This window comes from Aureococcus anophagefferens, assembly GCF_000186865.1.
Source record: "Aureococcus anophagefferens unplaced genomic scaffold AURANscaffold_6, whole genome shotgun sequence".
Lineage (NCBI taxonomy): Eukaryota > Pelagophyceae > Pelagomonadales > Pelagomonadaceae > Aureococcus > Aureococcus anophagefferens.
In genome coordinates this window covers 2,052,204-2,074,357 of record NW_008705566.1, presented here as the reverse complement: position 1 = coordinate 2,074,357, position 22,154 = coordinate 2,052,204, and the positions used below count along the sequence as shown (strand labels likewise).

The window sequence follows — 22,154 nt, the reverse complement described above, 5'->3', positions numbered from 1 at the left end:
GTGACGCCGCGCGCGCCGCGCAACGAACGCACGCGTCGCACGCCACGGCTGCGACGTCCAAACCATGTCCTTCACCCTCACCTTTCCCGCGGGCCCGCTGGGCCTCACCATCGCGCCGGCGGAGACCACGGGCCACCCGAGCGTCGTCGTCAAGACCGTGAAGCCCGGCTGCGCCCACGGCGCGCGGCTCCGCGCCGGCGACGAGCTCGTGGCCGTCGGCGCGACGAGCGTGCGCGAGCTCTGCGAGTCCGCGACGATGGACGTCGCGGCGTTCGAGCGCTTGGTCGGAGCGCTCCGCGAGGCGCCGCGGCCCGTCGCGCTGCGCTTCGTGCGGCCGCCGCCGCGCACGCTGAGCGCCGCGCGCGAGGCCGCGCCCTGGCGGCCGCCGGCGCCGGGCCGCAAGTCGCTGAGCTCGCCGCCGTCGCCGCCGCGGCGCGCCGGCGCCGTGCCGGCCGTCGGCGACGCGCCGCTCCTCGTCGACGTCGACGTCGAGAACGCGCCGCGCATCCTCGACGTCGGCTCCCGTCGCTGTCGCCGCCGCCGGCCGCCGCCGCGGACGCGGAGCGATCGTGGACCGCGTTCCTCGAGGCGAGCCGCGCCGAGGCCGCGGCGCCCCTCGCGCGCCACCCGCTCCTCGAGACGTCGTCGTCGTCGGCGTCCGACGACGACGACGACGGCGGCCCGCCGGCCGTCGTCGGCGGGCCGCTCGACGCCGCGCGCGCCGCGCACCGCGCGCTCGCCGCGGCCAAGTCCGGCGCGCCGCCGGCGCCCAGGCGGAGCGCGAGCGCGGCGTCGCTCGTCGACGAGATCGAGGCGCCCGAGGCGCTCGACACGGGCGACGACGGCCTCAGCGCGGAGGTCGAGCAGCCGGAGACGGTCGCGGCTCTCGAGGCGCCCGCGACGCCGCCGCGGCCGCCGGAGCCGTCGGCGGACGCGGCGCCGTCGCCGCCGACGGCGGACCCCGCCCCGTCGCCGACGGCGGACCCCGCCCCGTCGCCGCCACCGGAAAACCCGCCCGCCGAGGAGCGGTCCGCGGAGGAGGACCGCGCGGCGGCCGCGGCCGCGGAGCGCGAGTGGGCCGCGTTCTTCGCCGCGTCCGTGGAGCAGGCGGCGACGCCGCGGAGCGACGAGGACGCCGCCGTCGCCGCGGCGGTCTTCGACTTCGCGAGCGAGGTGCTCGACCCCGGCGAGCCCGGCGACGACTTCCCGCCGCTCACGTCCGAGAGCTCGCCCTACTGGCCGCCGCCGCCGGAGATCGTCTCCGAGGCGCCCAAGTCGCCCGAGGTCGCCGACGCCGAGTGGCGCGCCCTCAAGGCCGGCGTCGTCCGCTCCGTCGTCAAGGCCGCGGAGGCGCGGCTCGAGTCGGTCGGGGCGGACCCGGCGCCGCGGGGCCGAGTAGGCGGCGCGCTGCGCCTGCCGGGCCTGGCCGGCCCCCAGTCCTTCTCCAGCGACGAGGCGCGGGCGACGGAGTGGCGCTCCTGGCACCGGGCGCACCCGCGCGAGCGCAAGCTCGAGTTCGCGTACGGCACGCCGCTGCCGGGCCTCGTCTCGCGCGCGCCGCCGTCGGAGTCGCTGTCCGCGGACACGGACGCCACGGACGACGCCGCGTCGGACATGGCGCCGAACGCGGGGCTGCTCATCGCGTCGCCCCTCGACGACCTGGACCGGGAGCACGCGGCGCGGCGCGACGAGGACGCGATCGCGGCCTTCGACGACGCCGCGGCGCGCGTCTCCGCGGCGGAGACGGTGCCGCCCGCGGCGCTCCGGGACACGTCGGACTCGCGCCTCTTCGAGCACGTCCTCGTCGTCGGCGCGTCCGTGCGCACGGTGGCGACGGCCGTCGCCGCCGTCGCCGCGCGCGACGCGGGCCACCGCAAGGCGTACGTCGCGACCGTCGACGCGCAGGTCGTCCACGCGTACCCGGCCAAGAGCCTGCCGCTGGAGCTCGCGGAGACGGTCTGCTGCTTCTGCGCGCCCGACGGCATCACCTGCCGCGGCGACTCGCTCTCGCTCAAGGCCGAGGCCGCCGAGGCCGCGACGGAGAGCGGCGGCCACGCGACGGTGTCGACCTCCGTCATGGCCTTTGGGGGCGGCGGCGAGCCGTTGTACGCCGTCGTGTTGAGCGGGTTGCAGCGGCGCGACGCGCACCGGTCCAAGAAGCAGACGGCCGTCGTCATGCGGTCCGACTTGCGGGTCGTGCTCTGCACGCGGCGCGCGAGCCTCCTCGCGCTGCATCTCGCGGCGGGCGCGCTCCTCGCGCAGGACGTCGCCGCGGCGCTGGCGGCGGCGTCGCGGGCCAAGGCGTCGCCCGCGGCCTGCGTCGACGCCGCGAACGCCGCGGTCGCGCGCTTCGCGTGCGCGTTCGCGCGCGTGCCCGTGCCGCCGCCGGGCGTCCGCGCGCGCTGGGCGCCGCCCGTCGCCATCGACGAGCAGGCGCTGGTGCCGGGGCTGGTGCCGGCGACGCCGTCGAAGCGGCCCCGCGCGGACGAGCACGCCGTCGAGGACCGCGCGCCGCCGGCGCCGCCGGAGCTGAGCCGGCGCGAGCGGGGGCGCCGCGACGGGCTCAAGCGGCCCGACGTCGTCTACTGCCGGAGCCGCGGCGACGTCGAGGCGGGGCAGAGCGTCTGGGACGGCGACGGCGCGGCGATTCTAGAGTGGGCCCTGCCCGTGCTGTTGAGCCGGCTCCGGCTGAGCCACGTGCTCCGCGCCGTCGCGGCCTTACTCGCGGAGCTCACGGTCGTCGTCGAATGCGCCGACGAGTCGGACTGCTCGGCCTGCGTGCTCGCGCTCCTGACGCTCGCGCGGCCCCTCCACCCCGCGGGCCCGTTGATCGTCGTGCTGCCCCAGCGCTTCGCGGACTACTTGGACAGCCCCGTGCCCGTGCTCGTGGGCGTGACGTACGGCGGGCCACCGCTCATGGACCGGCTCCGGCGGCCGACGTCGATCCCGAGCCTCCTCGCGCGCTGCGACGACGACGAGCTCCGCTTGTTCGGGGGCGCGGACCCGGCGGTGACGACGCTGCCCGCGGCGGACAAGTTGATGAACCGGCTCCAGGCCCACGCGGACACGATCAAGCGCCACGTGCTCCGCAAGGGCCGGCGCCGGGGCCGGTCCCGCCAGCCCGCGGCGGCGCCAAATGGCACCGGCGCGCCGGCGCCCGGCGGCGTCGCCGGCGTGCTGCCGCCGCCGTCGCCCGCGCGCCGCGGCTCGTCCGCGGGGCGCCGCGGCGGCGCCGCGGCGGGCCCGCCGACGCCGCGGACGACGGGCGGCGCCGTGCTCCGGCCGGGCACGCACGTCGCCGTGCGCGACGCGCTCCGGACCATCGCGTCGACGGTCGCGCGCCACGTAGCCGTGCTCGCGGCCGCGTCCCTGGAGCTCGCGGACGGCGACCGCAAGGAGGCGAACCTGCGGGCGCTGGGCCTCGTGCACAACGCGCCCGAGGACACGTTCCTGAGCCCCGAGGACGACGAGGTCAACGTGCCGCCGTGGGCGCGCTGCTTCGTCAAGTCGCAGCTCTTCGCGAACTTCCGCAACGCGCTCGACGAGGAGGGCGCGGCGGAGTGGTGCAACCGCCTCGCGGCGGCGCTCAAGGTCGACGTCGACGCGCTCGCGACGTGCCGCCGGGCGCTGCGGCGCGCGCCGCCGGCCGCGATCCCCGCGGATTTCGCGAGCCCCGCGTCGAAGCGCCGCTGGACGTCCCGGGGGAAGTAACGCCTTACTCCTCCTCCGCCGCCTCCTCCGGCGGGGCCTCGGCCCACTCGCGGAGCCGGTCCGCCATCTGGGCCTTGGAGCCCGACTTGCCGAGGCCGTACTTCTTGCACGTGTTCTGGAGCTCCTTGACGGACATCTTCTCGACGGTGCCGTCGCCGAGCCAGGCGAGCATGCGGCTCTTCTGGAACACGGGGTCCCGCTCGAGCTCCTTCTGCTTCTCGACGCAGAAGAAGTGCACCGTCTCCCGCACCATGGGGTCCTCCGGCCCGTGGCCGTTCTGCGCGAGCACGCGGAGCGTCTTGAGCCGCGCCTCGCCGACGGGGTCGAAGCGCTGCCGCCACATCTCCTCGTCCGTGCCGAACATGCCGCCGACGCCGGGGTCCCGGCCGTAGTACATGGCGAGCACGCCCTGGCGCTTCGCCGCGCACTCGCGCTGGAACTCGGGCGCCTCCCAGGGCTGCGCGGGGCGATCCGTCGGCGGCGGCACGACGACGTTGGGATCCAGGTTCACGATGGGCCAGACGGGCACGGACGGCGTCGGCGGCGGCGCGGCGGCGGTTTCCGGCGCGGCGGCGGTTTCCGGCGCGGCGCTGGTTTCCGGCGCGGCGGCGTCTTCCGGCTTGTCGTCGCTCATCGAGACGTCGTCTTCCGGCGTGTCGTCGCTCATGGGGTCGGTCGCGTGTCGCGGCGCGGCGCCGATCGACACAAAAGTGTCCTTCAACATTGAGTCAACAACTCAGCTTGGCTCAAAGTTGAGGCAAGAAACAAGGAGGATTTGGATCACGTCGATGATTGGCTGCTGCCCAGCGCTCGGAGCTGCCCGACCGCGACGATGCTTGCCTACGTGCTCCTCGCTGCAGTGGCGCGCGCTCAGCAGTATGGCAATGGCCTCGGCAAGCACACCTACTCCGTGTCGCAGGCGCACGCGGCGAGCCAGTTTCTCATGACCATGCTGCCGGTGCAGACCGACTACCCAAGCAAGGCCGAGAGCTGCGGCCAGCTGGGCCGCACGCGCGTCGCCGTGGCGCCGGTCCCCAACGGCACCTGCCACCTGCACGCGCAAGGCGCCGCCCTCGCCGAGGCGACGAGCTACGCCGTGGGCTCCGTCGCCTTCGTCAAGGCGACGGGCGAGTACTCGATCGGCTCGTCGCTCATCGGGAAAGAGCTTTCCGCGGCGACCGCGGCGACGCCCCAGGACTGCGCCGCCCTCTGCTCCGGGGCCTGCGCCGGCGCCGAGTGGGTCACGGCGCCGACGTCCTACACCAACGGCTTCGGCCTCCACGCGGTCCACGTGAACGCGTCGTCCGCGCGGCCGTACGGCGCCATGTCGAACGAGCAGGTCGAGGACGCGCTCACGGTCAAGTTGGACGCCGTGAGGGCGACGGGCGCCTACGACGCGTTCCTGGACTTCACGACGGGCTTCTGGGTCGCGAGCCTGGACCGTCTCTGCGCGACCTTCGACGCCGTCGGGCAACGGTACGTCGTGCTCAAGTGGCAGACCTACTACAGCGTCATCGTCCGCGCGGCGTCGTCGTCCATTTTGATCGAGCTCATGTCCGAGACCTGCGCCACGGCCTGCGACGCGGCGCTGCCCCACCCGCACGCGCGCTACGTCTTCCGCGACGGCGCGACCGTCGCCTCGGTCTTTGGAGCCCTCACGGATAAGGACGCGGCGAAGCCGCTCCTCCACGCCGCGCGCGTCTCCTGGCCGACGTCGAACCTCACGCGCGACCGGGCCTTTTTCGTGGACGGCGGCCTGGCCCGCGTGCTGGACCGGGACGCGGGCGCCGGCGTCGCCGTCGACACGTACGACTTCGCGAAGCTCTCGGAAAACGCGATCATGCAGTTCCAGCTCGTCGAGCGGCCCGCGGCGAACACGACGGGGCCCCTGACCGTGGCGGCCTGGGAAACGGTCATGCTCGACACGCACGCCGCGGCGCTCAGGGACGACGTCTGCGGCTTCGACCAGTGGATGGACCACCACGCGGGCCTCGCCGTGCGCAACTCGACGCACACGCTCGGCTCGCTCGCGGAGCTCGCGGAGCGCCTCGGCCTCAAGTACCACGTCAACAAGGAGGGCCACGGGCGCCGCCTCGACGAGGCCGAGGACCTCGAGTGGGGCTCGGGCTACGCGCTCTACGTGTCCGCGCCCAACGGCGTCGCCCTGTCCATCAACGGCCTCCGGCAGGGCGACTACGTGCCGAGCCGGCCCATCGGCTCCGGCGAGGTCGACCTCTGCAACATGGGCACCTGCCCGAACGCGTCGTTCCTCGCGGCCCTCTAAGCGCGCTGGCGGGTGCCACGCTCGAGGGTGTCGCCGCTTCATCTTGGGTTCAATAAAAAGTTTCAAGAAGCGGTTCAACCAGCTGACACCGATAATATGGGCTGCCGGATTCTTGCCCGATGATCACGAGATGATGAGGCCATGGCTGCTCGTCGCGCTGGCGGCGGCGTCGCTGGAGGGCGAACCGCTGCAGATGCTCGAGATCGAGGTCAATGGCGATCCAGCGGCGTCGCTGGAGGGCGAACCGCTGCAGATGCTCGAGATCGAGGTCAACGGCGATCTCGTGAACCTCGAGTTCTACATCCATAGCAACCTCACGGAGCGCGCGCTCAAAGCCGTCGCAACGCTCGGACTCGACAACGATCCGCGGCCGGGCGCGACGTGGCACGCGGCCATGGCCGCGTGCAACGTCGAGCGGATCGTCGCCGAGCTCTCCCGCGCCATCGACGCGATCGTCGCCGCGAACGCGACGCTGCGGCGAAGACACTGGGACGGCCTCGGCTTCCACTACAACCGCGGCGAAATCCGCGCGCTCGTCCGCGGGCGGAGCGCGCTCTCCATCGGCACGGGGACCTACGTCGTCGACCTCGACGACGACGCGTGGCTGCGGGGCGCGTTCCGCGACCCGCGCTGCGCGGACGCGTCGATGGCGATCGGCAAGTTCAGCTCCCTCTCCCGGGGCCTCGAGGTGCTCCTCTGCCTGGACCACGAGATGTCCTACGCGACGACCTACCCGCTGCCGCAGCTCTTCCCGTCGCTGGAGAGCAACGTCCGGACCAAGGGCGACGTCGTCGTCGGCAACGACGTCTGGATCGGCACGGGCGTCACGATCCTCTCCGGCGTGACCATCGGCGACGGCGCCGTCGTCGGCGCGCGCGCCGTCGTCGCCAGGGACGTGCCGCCCTACGCCGTCGTCGTCGGCAGCCCGGCGCGCGTCGCGCGCTACCGCTTCGACGAGGACACGATCGCGAAGCTCCTCGAGCTCCGCTGGTGGGACTGGCCGCGGCCCGTCATCGAGGCGAACCTCGGGCTCCTCCAGGCGGCGGACCTCGGTCCGCTCTTCGACAAGTTCCTCGGGAAGACGGCGAGCGCGTGCCCGCCGCTGGCGCTGTAATTTTGGGCGGATCATGTTGAAGTCAATTTGCCTTTTGATCTCGAGGAGGGCCCGACGGTCTACTACCCGCTCGCGCCCGACGCGACGGCGAGGGACTACGACTGGGTCGCGCTCCGGCGTCCGCTGGTCAAAACGCGCGGGACCGCCGGTTCTCCGTAGGCGGCGCTCCGGGCCGCGGGCCCCCGGCCGACGATCTACGGGCCCGACGGCGAGGAGGTCGTCGCGGACGCCGCGCCGCCGGCCGCCGCCGCGCCGGCGCCCTTCGCGGACGTCGCGCCCGTGGCGCTGACGGCGGCCGCGGGCGACGTCTTTCTCATGGACTGCCGCACGTTCCACCACGGGTCCGCGAACGCGTCGGCCGCGCCGCGCGCGCAGCTGTCCGCGACGTTCCGCGAGGGCGACGCGGACGAGTCCGGCGACGGCTTCACGTACAAGCTCGCCGCGGACGTGCCGCGCCTCCGCCTCGGCGACCTCCTCGGCCGATGACGCGCCGCCACCTGCCGTGGTTCGAGTCGCACCCCTCCGAGTCTCCGAGTCGCGAGCGCTACACTGTGCGCTAAGAACACTCTCCGTTGGCACCGCGCCTGATACCGCAGAGCGCGCCGCCTCGCCGACACGAACTCTCAGTTGCAAGCGCGCCTTAGAGGAGGGGTATCTTCGCGGCGCGGGGGCCCGGGGGCCGATGTCCGGCGCGGCGCGCTCAGTCCGCCTTCGCGGCCTTGGGCGCGGCCTTGCCGTCCTTGTTGAAGAGGTTGGTGATGGGCTTGGGGTACTGGACGCCGGCGGGCTCCTCGATGTAGTGGCAGGTGCGCGCGGCCTTGATCATGGAGACCCACAGGCTGTCGTGGTCGTAGTTGTAGAGGTTGAGGGGCTTGAGGTAGGCCTTGAGGTGCTGCGTGGCCTCGACGGCGTGGTAGCAGGGGAGGTTGGAGAAGAGGTGGTGGCAGACGTGGGTCGAGCCGATGTGGTGGTGGACCCAGTCGAAGAAGCCGAGGCACTCGGCGTAGGGGCGGTCGATCGTGCAGAGCGCGCCGCGGACCCAGGTCCACTCGTCGTCGCCGTAGTGGGGCACGTCGGGCGACGTGTGCTGGAGCCAGGTGTAGAGGACGAGCCAGAAGTTGACCCACATGTAGGGGCCGCCGTAGAAGAGCCAGACGGGCAGCGCGCCGAAGGCCGCGACGGAGTAGGCGATGGCGCCGAGCGCGACGGCGATGCCGCAGGTGCCGATGAAGATGCGCTTGCGCCAGGACGGCGGGAAGAGGGCCGACGTCGGGCGGTAGTGGTCCAGGAGGCGGCCCTCGATGGGCTTGCCGTTGTAGAGGCGCCGCGCGCCCGACGCGTTCATGATGAGGTACACGGGCCAGCCGACGACGAGGTGCGCGAAGAGCTGGAAGACGACGAAGCCCTCCTCGCCCACGGCGTGGGCCAGGGTCACGTAGCCCGCCTCCTCGACGTCGTCCTTGGAGTTGGGGTTGTGCGTCTCGCCGTCCATGAGGTGGTTCGTCTTGCTGTGGTGCTTCGCGTGGCTGTACTGCCAGGCGAAGTAGGGCACGAGCAGGGCGCTGTGGAGCACCATGCCCACGCAGTCGTTGACGAGCTGCGACGCCGAGAAGCCCCCGTGGCCGCACTCGTGCGCGAGGACCCACCAGCCCGTCAGCGCCGCGCCCTGGAAGAACGCGTAGCAGTTCCAGCCGACCCAGTCGACGGCCGTGAGGTTCTCGCGGCGCAGGCACGCGAAGGCGAGGAACGCGAACGTCGCGATGATGAGGCCATCGCGGGCGACGTGCGCGAAGGCCGCCGTGTAGGAGTGCTGAAAGCAGTGCTCGGGGATGCTATCGCGGATCTCCTTCTTCGTCGGGAGCTTCTCCTTGGGGATGAGCGCCGCGATGAGCGTCTCCTTCTCCGCGATCTGGAGGGCGGCGCGGGCGCCCTTGCCCATCTTTGTCGAGGTTTTAGCGGCTGCGGGCGACGAGGCTGGCCAACTTGTACCACGTGAGCGTCGTCGATCGTCGTCTGCTGTCGAAGTGGCCGGCTCGCCGCCGGGGTCTTTTTTGGACAAACCGGTACCCGTGCGCGCCTCACATCGGGCCCCTCGCTCTGGACACCCGTGCAACTTCCGAGATGTCCCCAGTCACAGGCTCAGCCCCCCTTAGGCGAGCAGCACCCACGCACCCCCGCGTCGCCTCACCGCGACTCCTAGTCCATGCCGACCGCGCGGACGCCGTCCACTTCCTCGTCTTTGATCGGGCCCCGGAAGAAGTTCGCGTAGCAGCAGCAGGTGTAGTCGCGCTTGAGGGCGTGCTTGACGTAGTAGGCCTCCTGGTAGACGGCGCAGGGGTGGCACATGAGGAGGCACATGTACCAGGGGAGGAACGACATGATCGACCCGCGGCTCCCGCAGAGCTCGTCGTTCGGGAGGCGGTACGAGTTCTTGATGGCGTCGCGCGTCATCGCGTACCAGCCGGACCAGATCCAGGGCCCGCAGATGAAGCCCGTGCCGAAGAAGCAGCAGTTGCCGAGCGTCTCGACGAAGAACGCCGCGAGGCACGTGTTCCACCACTGGTCGCAGCAGGTCCGCGACCCGAACATGCCCCGGGCGCCTGCGACGCGTGTGCATGAGCGGAGGCGGCGCGACACGCGCGCGACTGCCCCTCGACGCGGGCGCCGCGAGTTTTCCGCCGCGAGTTTTCCGTCGAGATCGCGCGCGAATCGAAAAACGAGGGGGGACGCCGCCCGCGCGCCGATGTGTTCCGCGAGCTCCGCGTTGAGGCACGACGTGCAGAGCGTCGCGTAGCAGCAGAGCCCCGGGTCCTCGGAGCACGAGAAGCAGATCGAGCACTGCATCGGAAACGGCCAGCGCTGCGGCGCGGTCGCTTGGACCGTAACTTGTATTGGCGCGTAGATCATGGGCACGGACGACACGACGGCCACGACTTGTCCCTGGGGGAGCGGCTGCTGCGTGTTCACGGGGTTGTGGACGGCGCCGGGAGGCATCTCCGAGACGTGGCCGACGACGACGCCTTGGACGGGCGGGGCGACCACCGCCGGCGCGTAATTCGGGTCGTCGCCGACGACCCGCGATTTTGCGACGGGGGGTCGGCGAGGCATCGTCGCGACGCGCGGCGTGAGACGGCGCGAGCGGTGGCGGACGATCTCGAGCGCTCTTGTGGAGAGCGCCACGGCCGCCGCCGTCGCCGCGCAGCCATGCGGTCGATTCTGATCGTTGCGTGCGCATTGTCGCCGCGCGCCGTCGCCTTCGCACCGCCGCGCAGCGCATTGTCGCCGCGCGCCTTCGCGCCGCGCAGCAGCGTGCGACCGCTGCGGCGCAGCGTCGCGATGGCCGCCCGGGAGCACAGGACCGCCGCCGTCGTCGGCGGCGGCCCGGCGGGCCTGCTCAGCGCCATCGCGCTCGCGCGGCGCGGCTGGGCCGTCGACGTCTTCGAGCGCGGCGCCGCGCCGCCGGCGTCGAGCGACGCGTGCTGGGGCGCGGGCGAGCGGAGCTATCAGCTCGGCCTCAACGGCCGCGGCCAGAAGGCGCTGCGGCGCTTCGGCGTCATGGATCGCGTCGACGCGCGCGCGGCGTCCGTGCGCGGGCGCCTGAGCATCGGCGCCGACGGCAATCTCACGGAGACGCGGCTCACGCCGCCCGGCGAGCCCGGCGCCGAGAAGTCGTACGTGACGCGCGTCATGCAGCGGGATCGGCTGCAGGCGTGCCTCCTCGAGGCCGTCGGCGACTACGAGCGCGTCGCCGTCCACTTCGGCGTCGCCTGCGACGGCGTGGGCCTCGGCGACCGGCCGACGCTGGCGCTCGACCCGCCGCGCGAAAGGACCTGGGACCTCGTGGTCGGCGCCGACGGCGTCAACTCCCACGTTCGCGCGGCGCTCGAGGGCGCGCCGGGCTCGACGACGAGGTGCGTGCGCTTCGAGAACAGGAACGAGCGGCGCTACCGGACGATCCCGCTGCATCCGTCCCGGGTGCCCGGCACGCCGACGGACTTGAACTGGGGCTTCCGCAACGCGTCCGCGGGCCTCGGCATGGACGCGCTGCCGACGCTGGAGGGCGAGATGGTCGCCGTGCTGCTCTTCAAGCCGGACAGCCCCGTGTCGCGCCGCCTGGCGGCCCTCGAGACGGCGGACGACGCGCGCGCGTTCTTCGACGACGTCGCCCCCAGGGCAGCAAAAGAGAGCGAAATTCCCAACTTCAAAGGCTCATATCTCGGTCGTTGTCCACTCGTTTCGGCTGATTTTTGGACGAGCGATCATCTCTCGGAACGGTCTCGAAGCGTCGGCGCTATTTCCGGAACGCGCGCGCGCGGAACACTCACGTTGAAGCGACGTTGAATCACTCTTTTGCTGCCCAGGTCGCCCCGGCGCTCCTTCCCTTCGCGGACGACGCGGAGCTCGGGCGCTTCGCGGCGCGCGACGAGAGCCGCCTGCCGTCGTTCCAGCTCGTCGAGGGCCCCGTCCACGCGGGCCCCGTCGTCGTGCTCGGCGACGCCATCAAGGCCGTGAAGCCCTACTTTGGCCAGGGCGCGAACTCCGCGCTCGAGGACGTCGCGATCCTCGACGACTGCCTCGACGACGCGCCGGACGCCGCGGGCGCCGCGGCCCTCTTCTCGGAGCGGCGCGCCGAAGACGCGCGCGCGCTCGTGCGCATCTCGCGGGGCTTCGACGGCCGCGGGCCGCTCGGCACGGCGCGGTTCCTCGCGCCGTTGTTGCTCGACGCGAAGCTGAGCAAGGCGTTTCCCCGGCTCTTCTCGCCGCCGCTGCTCCGCGCGATCCAGAACGAGGACAACTCGTTCCACGCGCTCCGCGTCGCGAAGCGCCGGGAGCGGTGCGCGCAGGCGGCCGCGCTCGCGTGCGCGCTCGCGGTCGGCCGCGCGCTCTGCCGCGCGGCGTTCGCGTAAGTTGGAGCTCGAGGGCGAAGACCGTCGACGTGCCCGGTGTGGAGCCGTCACAGCGGTGCGCTTGCGTCTCGCTCTGCAGCGTCGAGGAGCAGGGGCGTGTGGCGACGAGCAGCCCTGCTGCACGCGTCTTCTCTCTCTCTAGCGCATTAGGCGACGCACCCCGCCTATGCGACTTCCTACGCGCCTGCCTTGGGTCTTCTGGCCTGGAGTCGCTTACTGCTAGCCCGGGCCTAGCCGAGACCCACGGGGGAACCGGACTCTCTTCTGATTGGCGAGCTCAGCCACGGTTGCCAGTGTGGTCCCGCCGCGGCGCGCGGAGACCGTACCGCGCGCCTGTCACCGCGCGCCTCCGCTCACGCCGTTCGACCACCCGCGGCGCACGCGTGCCTCGCGCTCCGCTCACGCCGTTCGACCACCCGCGGCGCGCGCGTGCTCACGCCGTTCGACCACCCGCGGCGCACGCGTGCCTCGCGCTCCGCTCACGCCGTTCGACCACCCGCGGCGCGCGCGTGCTCACGCCGTTCGACCACCCGCGGCGCGCGCGTGCTCGACACCGCGCGCGCTTGACGCCGCGGCGCACCTCACTCCAGAGCTCGCACTATATATGCAATTTGTCGTCGACCACGCGGAGCTCGTCGTCGTGCCGCTGATCCTCGCGCGCGCCGCTCGCACAGCCATGGGCGCCACACACTCGTCGGACAGCGTCGTCTGTGCGCCGGCGACGCTGGCGGTCTGCGCCTGCGGGAGCGAGCTGCCCGAGTGGGACGACGACTGGGACGCGGACCGGCCCGCCGTGCACCACCTGGACCCGGAGGACTGCGTCGCGCCCGTGCCCGACGACCGGACGCTCGAGGCCGAGCTCGCCGTCGACGAGCCCGCGCCGCGCGCGTGGACGGCGCCCGTCGCCGACGCCGCGCGCGAGGCGGAGCGCCTGCGCGCGTCCCGCGCCGCCGAGGTCGCCGAGTCGGAGAAGGTCTTCCTCGGCGAGTTCCGGGCGATGCTCGGCGCGGGCGTGCGCCTCGTCGTGCGGCCGTCGACGGCGCAGCGCGCGCCGGCGGGCGCCGCCGTCGTCGCCGCGACGCTGGGCCTCGCGGACGACGAGCGGTCGGTGGAGTGGTCGCTGGACGGCGGCGCGGCGACGTCGATCCCGCTCGCGGCCGTCCTCGCCGTGACCGGCGCGCCGATCCCGCACGAGCTCGGCGACGAGCTCTCCGCGCGGTCGTTCATCATCGTCGGCGCCGGCGAGCGCGACGCGACGCTCTTCCACTGCCCCTCGCCGGACATCGCGGGGCTCTGCGTCGACGGCCTCCAGATGCTCGTCGACCACGAGCGCAAGAAGCAGCGCCGCGGCAAGGCCGCCCCCGCCAAGGGCCCGCCCCTCGCCGAGGCGAACCGCCTCCCCGTCGCCGCCGTCTGAATCCGGCGTGCCAACTAAGCGCGTGCATATACCTCGAGCGGGTGGGGGCAGCGCCGCAGGCTCGCATCGAGTAGGCCTTCGGGAGGCTGAGCTTGCTTGTTATGTCGCCTGCGCACGTTCCTGCGTGAAGGGTGCACGAGGCCGTGCAACATCGAGTAGGCCTCCGGGAGACTGAGCTTCCTTGTTATGTCTCCTGCGCAAGTTCCTGCGTCAAGCCTGCACCTACGCAACGCTCGTGCATGTGACTCGCGTTGAACCAGTTTTCACAAAAACTGTCTCTCAGATCTGCAGAGTGCGGCAACGCGTCCCCGCGGTTCCTCCCGAGCCCCCTACGTTTAGAGACGCGTCAAGGCAACGCGTCCCACGCGCGGACGCGCGCAAGCTGGTGTAGAAACGTTTGGTCTCTGAAATCGCCAATGGCGCCCAGGACGCGGTCCTCGACCGGCGGCAAGAAGCCCTTGAAGGACGTTTCGAACTCGATGAACACTCGCAAGCGCTCGTCGCAGAAGAAGAACGCGACGAAGAAGACGAAGGCCCAGCCCGCGCCCGCGCCCGCGGCGCCGGGCGCCCGCGAGCCCTCGACCGAGGCGTCTCCGACGCTCGCCCGCGCCGCAGCGTCGCTGTTGGTCCTCGCGGTGCTCGTGAGTCAAACTTTGATCTGGCTCGCGCCGTCGGCCGCCGCGCCGGCGGCCGCGCCGGCGGCCGCGCCGAAGAATCCGCTCCCGAAGCTCGCCGCCGCGGGCGCCGTCGTCGCGTTTGCGGCTCCGCACGTCGGCACGGCCTACGCGATGGCCGTCGTTCCCTTCGCGCCCGCCGTCGCGGCCGCGCACGTGGGCCCGGTGGCCATCCTCGTCAAGATCTGGCAGTTCGTGCGCGGCGTCGTCGTCGGCGCCGCCGCACTCGCTTAGTAGGCGTCGTGCTCGCCCTCGCGACTGCCCCGGACGCTTCCCCGGGGCGCGCGCGAGTCCCCAAGTCCCAAGACAAGTCCCAAGCCCCATCCGCGAAGTGAAGACGTAAGCCCCTCTTTGCAGCGCCAGGTATGAGAGCGCTCTCGAGGGGGTGCCTGAAACTCGTGACTGTAGCTCGGCGGAGGCCTTCGGAGGATGCCTCCACGCGAGGACCTGAGGCAAAGCTGAGCTTCGACCACGCGAAGTCGATCCAGAAGCAGCGGCTCTACCGCGAGTGGGGGGTCACGCGGATCAAGATCGAGGGCCGCCCCCGCTCCGTCGTCGATCCCGCGGCCCGACTACGGCGAGGACGCGGCCGCGAAGCGGGCCCGCGGCCTACGCCCGCGCGGCCCGCGGCACCGGCGGGACCTAAAGTCGGCGTCGCCTACGAGCGGTAGCCGCACAGTGTCGACGTGCTCTCTTGAAGGTCGCGCCCTCTTCGTCGTGCTCCCGTACCTCCCCGCCCTAGTCGTGCCTTCCCGTGGCTTTCCCTGTCGCCGACGTCCACCTCGTGAGAATCCTCCTGTTGTGGCGAGGCATCACCCACGCCGCTCGGCCTCGCTCCGGGCACTTAGTTTCCTGGCTCGCAACGTTTGCAGACAGAAAGGCAACGAGCTCTCCGAGGCTCACGCAAACGGCGCAAAGCACTGGACGTGGGCGTCGGCCTTCTCAATCCGGGGACAAGGACTGAAGGCAGGATTTCTCGCGCGGCGCCGCGCCGAACCCGGCCGCCGGTCCGCAGCGCGCGCTCGGCCGCGTCGACGCCGACGCGGCTCTCATTTGGACGAGCCGGGCGCGCTCGTCGCTCGCTCCGCGGGGGCGCCGACGCGCGCGCGCCGACGGCGGGCCGCGCGACCGACGGCCGCGCAGGCTCCGCTTCCGTGGCCCGGCCGGCGCGATCCTCTCGACGCCTGCGCAGGTATCATTCGTGCGGAGCTCCGTCATCTCTGATGAAGCGCCTCGCACATCAGACGCCCATGGTTCGGCGGTTAGTGCTCGAAGACGCCCGGACTCGGTCGTCGCCGGCTTTCACGGAACACGGCGACGACGAGGAGCCGGTCGATTACGAGCCCGCGACCGAATCGTCGCCGACGCTCGCCCGCGCCGCGGCGTCGCTCTTCCTCCTCGCGGTCCTCGTGAGTCAGACTTTGATCTGGCTCGTGCCGTCGGCCGCGCCGGCGGCCGCGCCGGCGGTCGCGCCGGCGGCCGCGCCGAAGAAGATTCCGCTCCGGAAACTCGCCATCGCCGCGGGCGCCGCGGGGGCCTTAGCTTCTCCGCACGTCGGCACGGCTCGCGCCGTGGGTTCGGCGCTCATGATGAGCAAAGAAGTCGTTCCCATCCGATCCATCGCGCCCATCTTCACGGCCGCGCGCCGCGGCCCGGTGGCCATCATCCTCAGCATATGGCGGTTCGTGCGCGGAATCGTCGGCTTCGCCGCACTCTCGGCGTCGCGCTCGCCCTCGCGACCGCCCCGGGCGCCTCCCCGGGGCGCGCGCGAGTCCCCAAGTCCCATGCAGGGACGAAATCGACATCTGAAGTTCGGTTGCTGAGGTCAGCTAGACTTCATAAAGTCGTCCGCACCGCAGCCCTCCAACCAAGGTCTTGGGTATACTCTCCTCGCCTTTCGCTCTCTAGCCGTACTGGCGGCCTAAAATCCGCGGCGCAACTTTTACCTCGAGCGAGGGCGCGCGCCGCCTCACGGACCGCGCCGCCCTGGACTTGGGGGGGATGGCGGCGGCGCCTACGCGACCGCGGCGAAGCCCACGACGCCGCGGAGCGCCCGCCAGACCTTGAGGATGATCGCCACGGGCGCGACGCGCGAGGCCGCGACGACGGGCGCCGCCGCCGGAACGAGCGCCTTCGCGAACGAGGCCGCGGCGGGCGCCGCCGGAACGATTTTGCTGACGGCGGCGGCGCCCATCGCGAGCGCGGTGCCGACGTGCGGCGCCGCGAGCGGGATAGCGACGGCGCCCGCGGCGATGGCGAGCTTCGGCAAAGACTTCTTCTCCGGTTCCGGCTCCGGCGCGGCCGCCGGCGCGTACGTGCGCACCGCGGTGTCCACGAGAAACGCGAACAAGAAGAACCACGACGCGATCTGGACGAACGTCGGCGACGACTCGGTCGCGGGCGGGGGCACCCAGCGGGCGGCCGGAGCCGCGGGCGCGGTATTCGCCTTCTTCTTCTTCTGCAGGCGTTTGCGATTGATCGCAGTGCTGCTTATTGAGCGAGCGAAGGGGTTCTTGGCCCACCTGTTGGAGCCCGCTGCCGGCCCGGTCGACGACGTCTTCATATCTGATTCAGAGATCTGGGAGACGGGCACACGCCACACGTTCGGCGGTATCTGCGCCAGGATGTCGTCGTGGTGGTAGCGGTCGCGCACTACTCCTTCGACGACGGGACGGCCGCCGACGACGGCGACAACAGCCTCGACGGGACGATCAACGGCGCGACGGCGACGACGGGCGGCGGCGTCGAGGTCGTCGGTTTTGACCGCAATCTGGACCCGCCGGCAGCGCGCCGTCCGAGCCGGCCGAGAGCTGGACAGGTCATCCGGGCGCCTCGTCGAGCTCCCACGACCGGCCAGGGCCGGTGGATGATTAACCAGGGGGGGGGGGGGGGGGCGCGGCGCGGGGTCTTTCGCCGCGGCCGCGGCTCGAGCGCGGCCGAGCGCGCGGCGGCCTACGCGACCTTCTCCTCGAGCTCGGGGACGGCCTTGAAGAGGTCCTCGACGAGGCCGTAGTCCGCGACCTGGAAGATGGGCGCCTCGGCGTCCTTGTTGATGGCGACGATGGTCTTCGAGTCCTTCATGCCGGAGAGGTGCTGGATCGCGCCGGAGATGCCGACGGCGACGTAGAGCTCGGGCGCGACGACCTTGCCCGTCTGGCCCACCTGGAGCTCGTTGGGCACCATGCCCGCGTCGACGGCGGCGCGCGACGCGCCGACGGCGCCGCCGAGCTTGTCCGCGAGGGTCTCGAGCATGCCGAAGTTCTCGCCGCTCTTCATGCCGCGGCCGCCGGCGATGACGACGCGCGCGGCCGTGAGGTCCGGCCGGTCGCCGCCGCCGGACGACGCGGAGACGAAGGCCGCGGCCTCGTCGCCGGCGTCGGCGAGGGCCGCGGGCTCCACGGCCGCGGACCCGCCGGCGTCGCACTTGTCGAACGCCGTCGCGCGGACGGTCAGCACCTTGACGTCGCCGCCGGCCCTGACCGTGGCGAGGGCGTTGCCCGCGTACATGGGGCGCACGAAGGCGTCCTCGCCGAGGACCTCGACGACCTCCGTCACCGGCGACACGCCGAGCGCGGCCGCGACGCGCGGCACGAAGTCCTTCATCTTGTTGCCGACCGGCGCGACGACGTGCGTGAAGCCCTTGTCCTTGACGAAGGCGGCGACGGACTTGGCGCTCGGCGTGCCCTCGAAGTGGAAGACGGCGTCGGCGCCGCTCATGGTCCCCGCGGCGGCCGCGGCGTCGCCCGAGGCGCCGTAGACGAGCACGCTCGCCGACGGGCCCAGGGCGCCCGACGCCGTCATGGCGCTCAGGGTCGCCGCCGTGACGCCGGTGGCGTCGCAGTCCGCGACGACGAGCGTCGACGCGTAGCGGGCCGACGCGAGGGACGAGCGCCGGATGGAGCGGGCGAGCAGCATTGTTGCCATATTCTGCGAGAGAAGAGCGTGCCGCTGTGGTAGAACTTGTTTGATGCCAAGATGCAAATATCAATGCCAGGCAGCCCTGCGTCCGCTGGACGCGCGATACTAGTATGGCAGCCTTTTGGTCGGCGGCGACGCTGGCGCTGCTGTGCGCCGCGCGCGCGGCGCGGCCGACGCAGCCGCCGCTCGGCGCGTCCGACGCAGCTCAACGCGTGCGCGCGTCCATCGCGTCGGCCTTCGCGCGCTACCGCGCCGAGGCCTGGGGCGCCGACGTCCTCGCGCCGCTGTCGCAGAGCGGGCGCGACCGCTACGCGTCCGGGACGCTGGGCGTGACGCTCGTCGCGTCGCTCGACGCGCTCTGGGCCGCGCGCCTCGACGACGACCTCGAGGCGGCCGCGGCGTGGGTCGCGGCCGAGTCGGCCCGGCCCGGCGGCTTCGGCTCGTACGACGCGCGCGTCGACGTCGGCGAGGCGAGCGGCCGCGTGCTCGGCGGCCTGCTCAGCGCCTTCGCCGCGACGGGCGACGTGCGCCTCCTGCGGGCGGCGCGCCAGCTCGGCGACCGGCTCCTGCCCGCGTGGGCGGCGTCCGGCGGCGGCGCGCCCGTCGGCCGGCTCTGGAGCGCGAAACTCGGCGTCGCGGCCCCGCCGGGCGACCTCGGCGTCGGGACGACGCTCGACGCCGTCGCGGGCCTCGCGGAGCTGCGCGAGCTCGCGCGCGTGACCGGCGGCCGGCGCTTCCGGGACGCGGCGGACGACCACCTCGCCGCGGTCCTCGGCTTCCGGGGCCGGCTCCGGGGCGACGCGCTGGCGTCGGACCGCGTCTCCGTGACCGCCGGGTCCTTCCTCGCGGCGAACCTGACCCTCGTGGCCCCGGGCCGGGGCCCCGAGGAGGCGCTCGCGGCCGTCGCGGCGGCCGGCCCGCCGGGCGACGCCGCGGCCGCGCGCGCCGAGGCCGCGTGGCTCCGGGCCGCGGACGCCTACGCGGCGCACCTCGTCCAGGGCGTCGACGGCGCGCTCTTCCTCGGCGACCTCGTCGCCAACGAGACGCTGACGACCGACTTCGACGGGCGGGGCTGCGCGTTCCCGGGGCTCCTCGCGCGGACGCCGCGGCGCTGGCCCGTGTCGCGGCCCCTCGCGGACGCGCTGATCGAGACCTGCGTCCGGGCGGCGACGGACATGCCGTCGGGCGTCGCGCCGGCGCGGAGCGGCTGGCGCGACGACCGCCTCGGCGCGGCGAGCCGCGCGGACCGCGGCGGCGACCTCGCGCACGCCGCGGCGACGGCGAAGTCGCTCTTCTTCCTGCGGCGCGCGACGGGCGACGCGGCCTACGCGGCCCGGGCCTGGGACCTCTTCGCGCACTTCGAGAAGGGCGCGGCGACGCGGGGCGCCTTCGCGGCCCTGGGCGACGCGGAGGCCGACCCCGCGGCCGAGTCGCCGCGGCGCCTCGTCGACGACATGCCGCCGTCGGTCATCGCCGAGACGCTCAAGTTCCTCTACCTCACCTTCCTCGAGAACGAGACCGGCGCGACCCACTGGCCCGCCGGCGACGCGTTCGCGGTGACGCCCCGGGGCCACGCGCTGCCCGTCGCGTCCGGGCCGAGCCTCCCGCCGACGGACGACGACGCCGCGGGCGCCGCGCTCCGGGTCGGCCGCGTCGGCACCCTGACGATCCCCGACGACGTCGACGCCGCCGACGCCATCGAGACCTTCGCGGCGGCCGCGCGCGACGCGGGCCACGACGTCTTCCGGGCGAAGGAGATGGCCCGGGCCTACGCGCTCGTCGCTCCGGGCCGCGCGCCGGGCCGGCCGCTCGCCGAGCCCGTGACCGTGGAGGGCGTCCTCGAGGAGAACGTGACGATCCACGCCTTCATGGACCCGGCGGACGCGCTCCAGCGCGTCGCGCGCGCGCTCGTCGCGCGCGGCCGCCGCGTCGACCGGGCCTGGCTCGCGGACGTCTACGGCCGCCTCTGCGCCCGCCGGGCCTGCGGCGCCTTCCCCCTGGCGCCGCCGTTGACCCTCGCCGTGCCGCCCCTCGGGAGCGTCACGGTGGAGGCCTGGGACGAGCCCGCGGACGCCGTCGAGCGCTTCGCGCGGTCCGCGGCGGTCCGGGGCCACGCGGTGCCCCGGGGCAAGGCGTCGGAGATGCTCGCGTGGTACTGCCGGCGGCGCAAGTGCCAGCGCCAGCGGCTCCACGGCGACCTCTACGCCGACGTCGCGCTGCGGCGCGGCAACGTGACCGCGCGCGTCGAGAGCTCCTACGCGGAGCCGCCCGAGGTCGCGGCGCTCCGGTTCCTGGAGCACCTCCGGACGGAGGGGTTCGACGACGACGAGGCGGCGGCGGCGGCGAACGTCGCGCTCGACGACCTCTGCGCGTCGCGGCCCGGCGCGTGCGGCGGGGGCCACGAGAAGCTGCTGAGTTTGGACGTCTGGTCCGCGTTCAACGACACCGTGGGCGCGTGCGAGTGCCCGCCGCTCTGGGAGCCCGCGGCCTGCGTCGAGAAATTCCTGCGGCGGTCCGCGCGCGTCGGCTACAACGCGTCGCGCCGGGACATGGACCGGTCCATCGACAGCATGATGGCCTGGTTCTGCGCGCGGCGCGACTGCGGGCGGCCCGTCGCGCCGGCGGTGCGCCTCGCGCTGCCCGACGGGAGGGGCGTCACCGTGGACCCCTGGGCCGAGCCCCACAACGAGATCAAGCGGCTGGCCCTCTCCGCGAGCGACGCGGGCGCGCCGCCGACGGAGCGGGACCTCGCGGAGCTCACGCTCTCCGTCTGCGAGAAGCGGCCCGGCTGGTGCGGCGCGCTGCCCGCGACGGTGGGCGTCGAGGTCCGGGGCGTCGGCAGCGCGACGTGCCGGCCCTGGGAGGACCCGGCGGAGGTCGTCGAGTCCTTCGCGTCCCAGGCCGTGGCCGCGGGGCTGCCCGTCACGGCGTCGCACCTCGCGGAGAGCCTGCGGATGATCTGCGGCGCGCGCCCCTGCGGCCGCACGAAGCTCAAGGTCACGGCCCTGCGCCTCTTCATGCACCCGGGCAAGACCGCGGGCCGGGCCATCGCCGCCGCGCTCGACGCCGTCGACGACATCTACGTGCTCGGCCACGACGGCCGCTGCGACGGGTCGACGCGGCCGTGCCACGTCGTCCTCCGGGACCCCGTGGACCGCTTCGTCTCCGCGCTCGCCTACAAGCAGCAGGGCGGCGAGGCCCGCATGGAGCGTCTGCTGGGCAACCGGTGCCACCACTACCTCCTGGGCAAGCGCATCGGCGAGATCCTGGACGACGTCCCGGGCCTCAACGGCCACTGCGAGTTCTTCGACGCGACGGCGTCGAACGCGACGCACTGCGTCTTCCGGCCCCTGACCTGGTGGGTCGACGGCCACGAGGCGAACATCGACTTCCTCTGCTACGACAGCCTCGGCGACGAGTTCGGCGACATCCTCCGGCCCTACTGCGGCGACGGCCACTGCCCGGAGCTCCCGCGGAAGAACCCGAGCGACCACTCCAAGGTCCTCGGCCCGGACGGCGACCGCCACCTGCCCGCGCTCCGGCGCTTCGTCGAGTCCTACTACGCCGACGACGTCGCGCTCTACCGGCGCCACTGCCCGCGGTCGCGGGCGGCGGCGGCCAACGCGTCCGCGGTCGCCGACGACGACCGCGGAGGGCTGGCCGTCGGCGCCGTCGACGCGGCCCCGGGCCTCGCGGCGTCGATCTCGGCGCGTTCGTAGTAGCGGCGTCGATCTCGGCGCGTGCTTAGTGGCGTCCTCCGGCGCTCCCTAGTCCTTCTCCTCGCCCTTCTCCTGCATGAAGCCGTGGGCCTGCCAGTCGAGGATCGCGCGCTCCGCGTAGAAGAGCTGCTTGATGGTCTCGCCCGTCTTCTTGACGATGGCGTCGACCTTCTGCTTGGCCTTGGTGAGGTTCGCGGGGTCGTCGGGCGTCTTGGCGGCGTCGGCGAAGGCCGCGTCGACGGCCGCGGCGAGCTTGGCGCGGTGCTGCTCGATGACGAGCTCGAGGATCATGGGCGCCTTCTCCTCGGGCTCGATGGGCGCCGGCGGCGGCTCGAGGTTCTTGCCGCTGCCGAAGGTGAACATGGCCGGCGACTTGTCCGCGTCCTTGCCCTCGCCCGCGGGCGCCGCGG

General features: G+C 73.1%; 5 protein-coding genes across 5 annotated transcripts in view; 3 read left to right on the top strand and 2 right to left on the bottom strand.

Annotated features, from left to right (window-relative positions):
* Positions 1-64: 64 nt before the first annotated feature.
* AURANDRAFT_71369 (hypothetical protein) lies at positions 65-5,997 on the top strand (the record flags this gene model as incomplete). The annotated part of the gene is made up of 4 exons (XM_009037512.1): positions 65-514; positions 589-3,707; positions 4,217-4,286; positions 4,631-5,997. The coding sequence occupies 4 exons, from the start codon at positions 65-67 to the stop codon at positions 5,993-5,995; spliced, it is 5,004 nt and encodes a 1,667-aa protein (XP_009035760.1).
* Positions 5,998-7,809: 1,812 nt separating this feature from the next.
* On the bottom strand, positions 7,810-9,048 carry AURANDRAFT_24467 (hypothetical protein; the record flags this gene model as incomplete). The annotated part of the gene is made up of 1 exon (XM_009037373.1): positions 7,810-9,048. One exon carries the CDS (start codon positions 9,046-9,048, stop codon positions 7,810-7,812), a length of 1,239 nt encoding a protein of 412 aa, XP_009035621.1.
* Positions 9,049-10,445: 1,397 nt separating this feature from the next.
* AURANDRAFT_63229 (hypothetical protein) lies at positions 10,446-15,930 on the top strand (the record flags this gene model as incomplete). The annotated part of the gene is made up of 5 exons (XM_009037513.1): positions 10,446-11,270; positions 11,471-12,012; positions 12,719-13,427; positions 13,940-14,302; positions 15,898-15,930. The coding sequence occupies 5 exons, from the start codon at positions 10,446-10,448 to the stop codon at positions 15,928-15,930; spliced, it is 2,472 nt and encodes an 823-aa protein (XP_009035761.1).
* A 1,129-nt stretch (positions 15,931-17,059) lies between these two features.
* AURANDRAFT_23943 (hypothetical protein) lies at positions 17,060-18,022 on the bottom strand (the record flags this gene model as incomplete). The annotated part of the gene is made up of 1 exon (XM_009037372.1): positions 17,060-18,022. The coding sequence occupies one exon, from the start codon at positions 18,020-18,022 to the stop codon at positions 17,060-17,062; it is 963 nt and encodes a 320-aa protein (XP_009035620.1).
* Positions 18,023-18,135: 113 nt separating this feature from the next.
* The window catches only part of AURANDRAFT_63227 (hypothetical protein), a gene marked incomplete at both ends in the record, with an annotated part of 8,013 nt that continues 3,994 nt past the window's right edge, over positions 18,136-22,154 (top strand). Inside the window, one exon of the mRNA XM_009037514.1 lies at positions 18,136-21,657. Within this exon, the coding sequence (XP_009035762.1) occupies positions 18,136-21,657 (3,522 nt within the window). The remainder of the gene's footprint in view (positions 21,658-22,154) is intronic.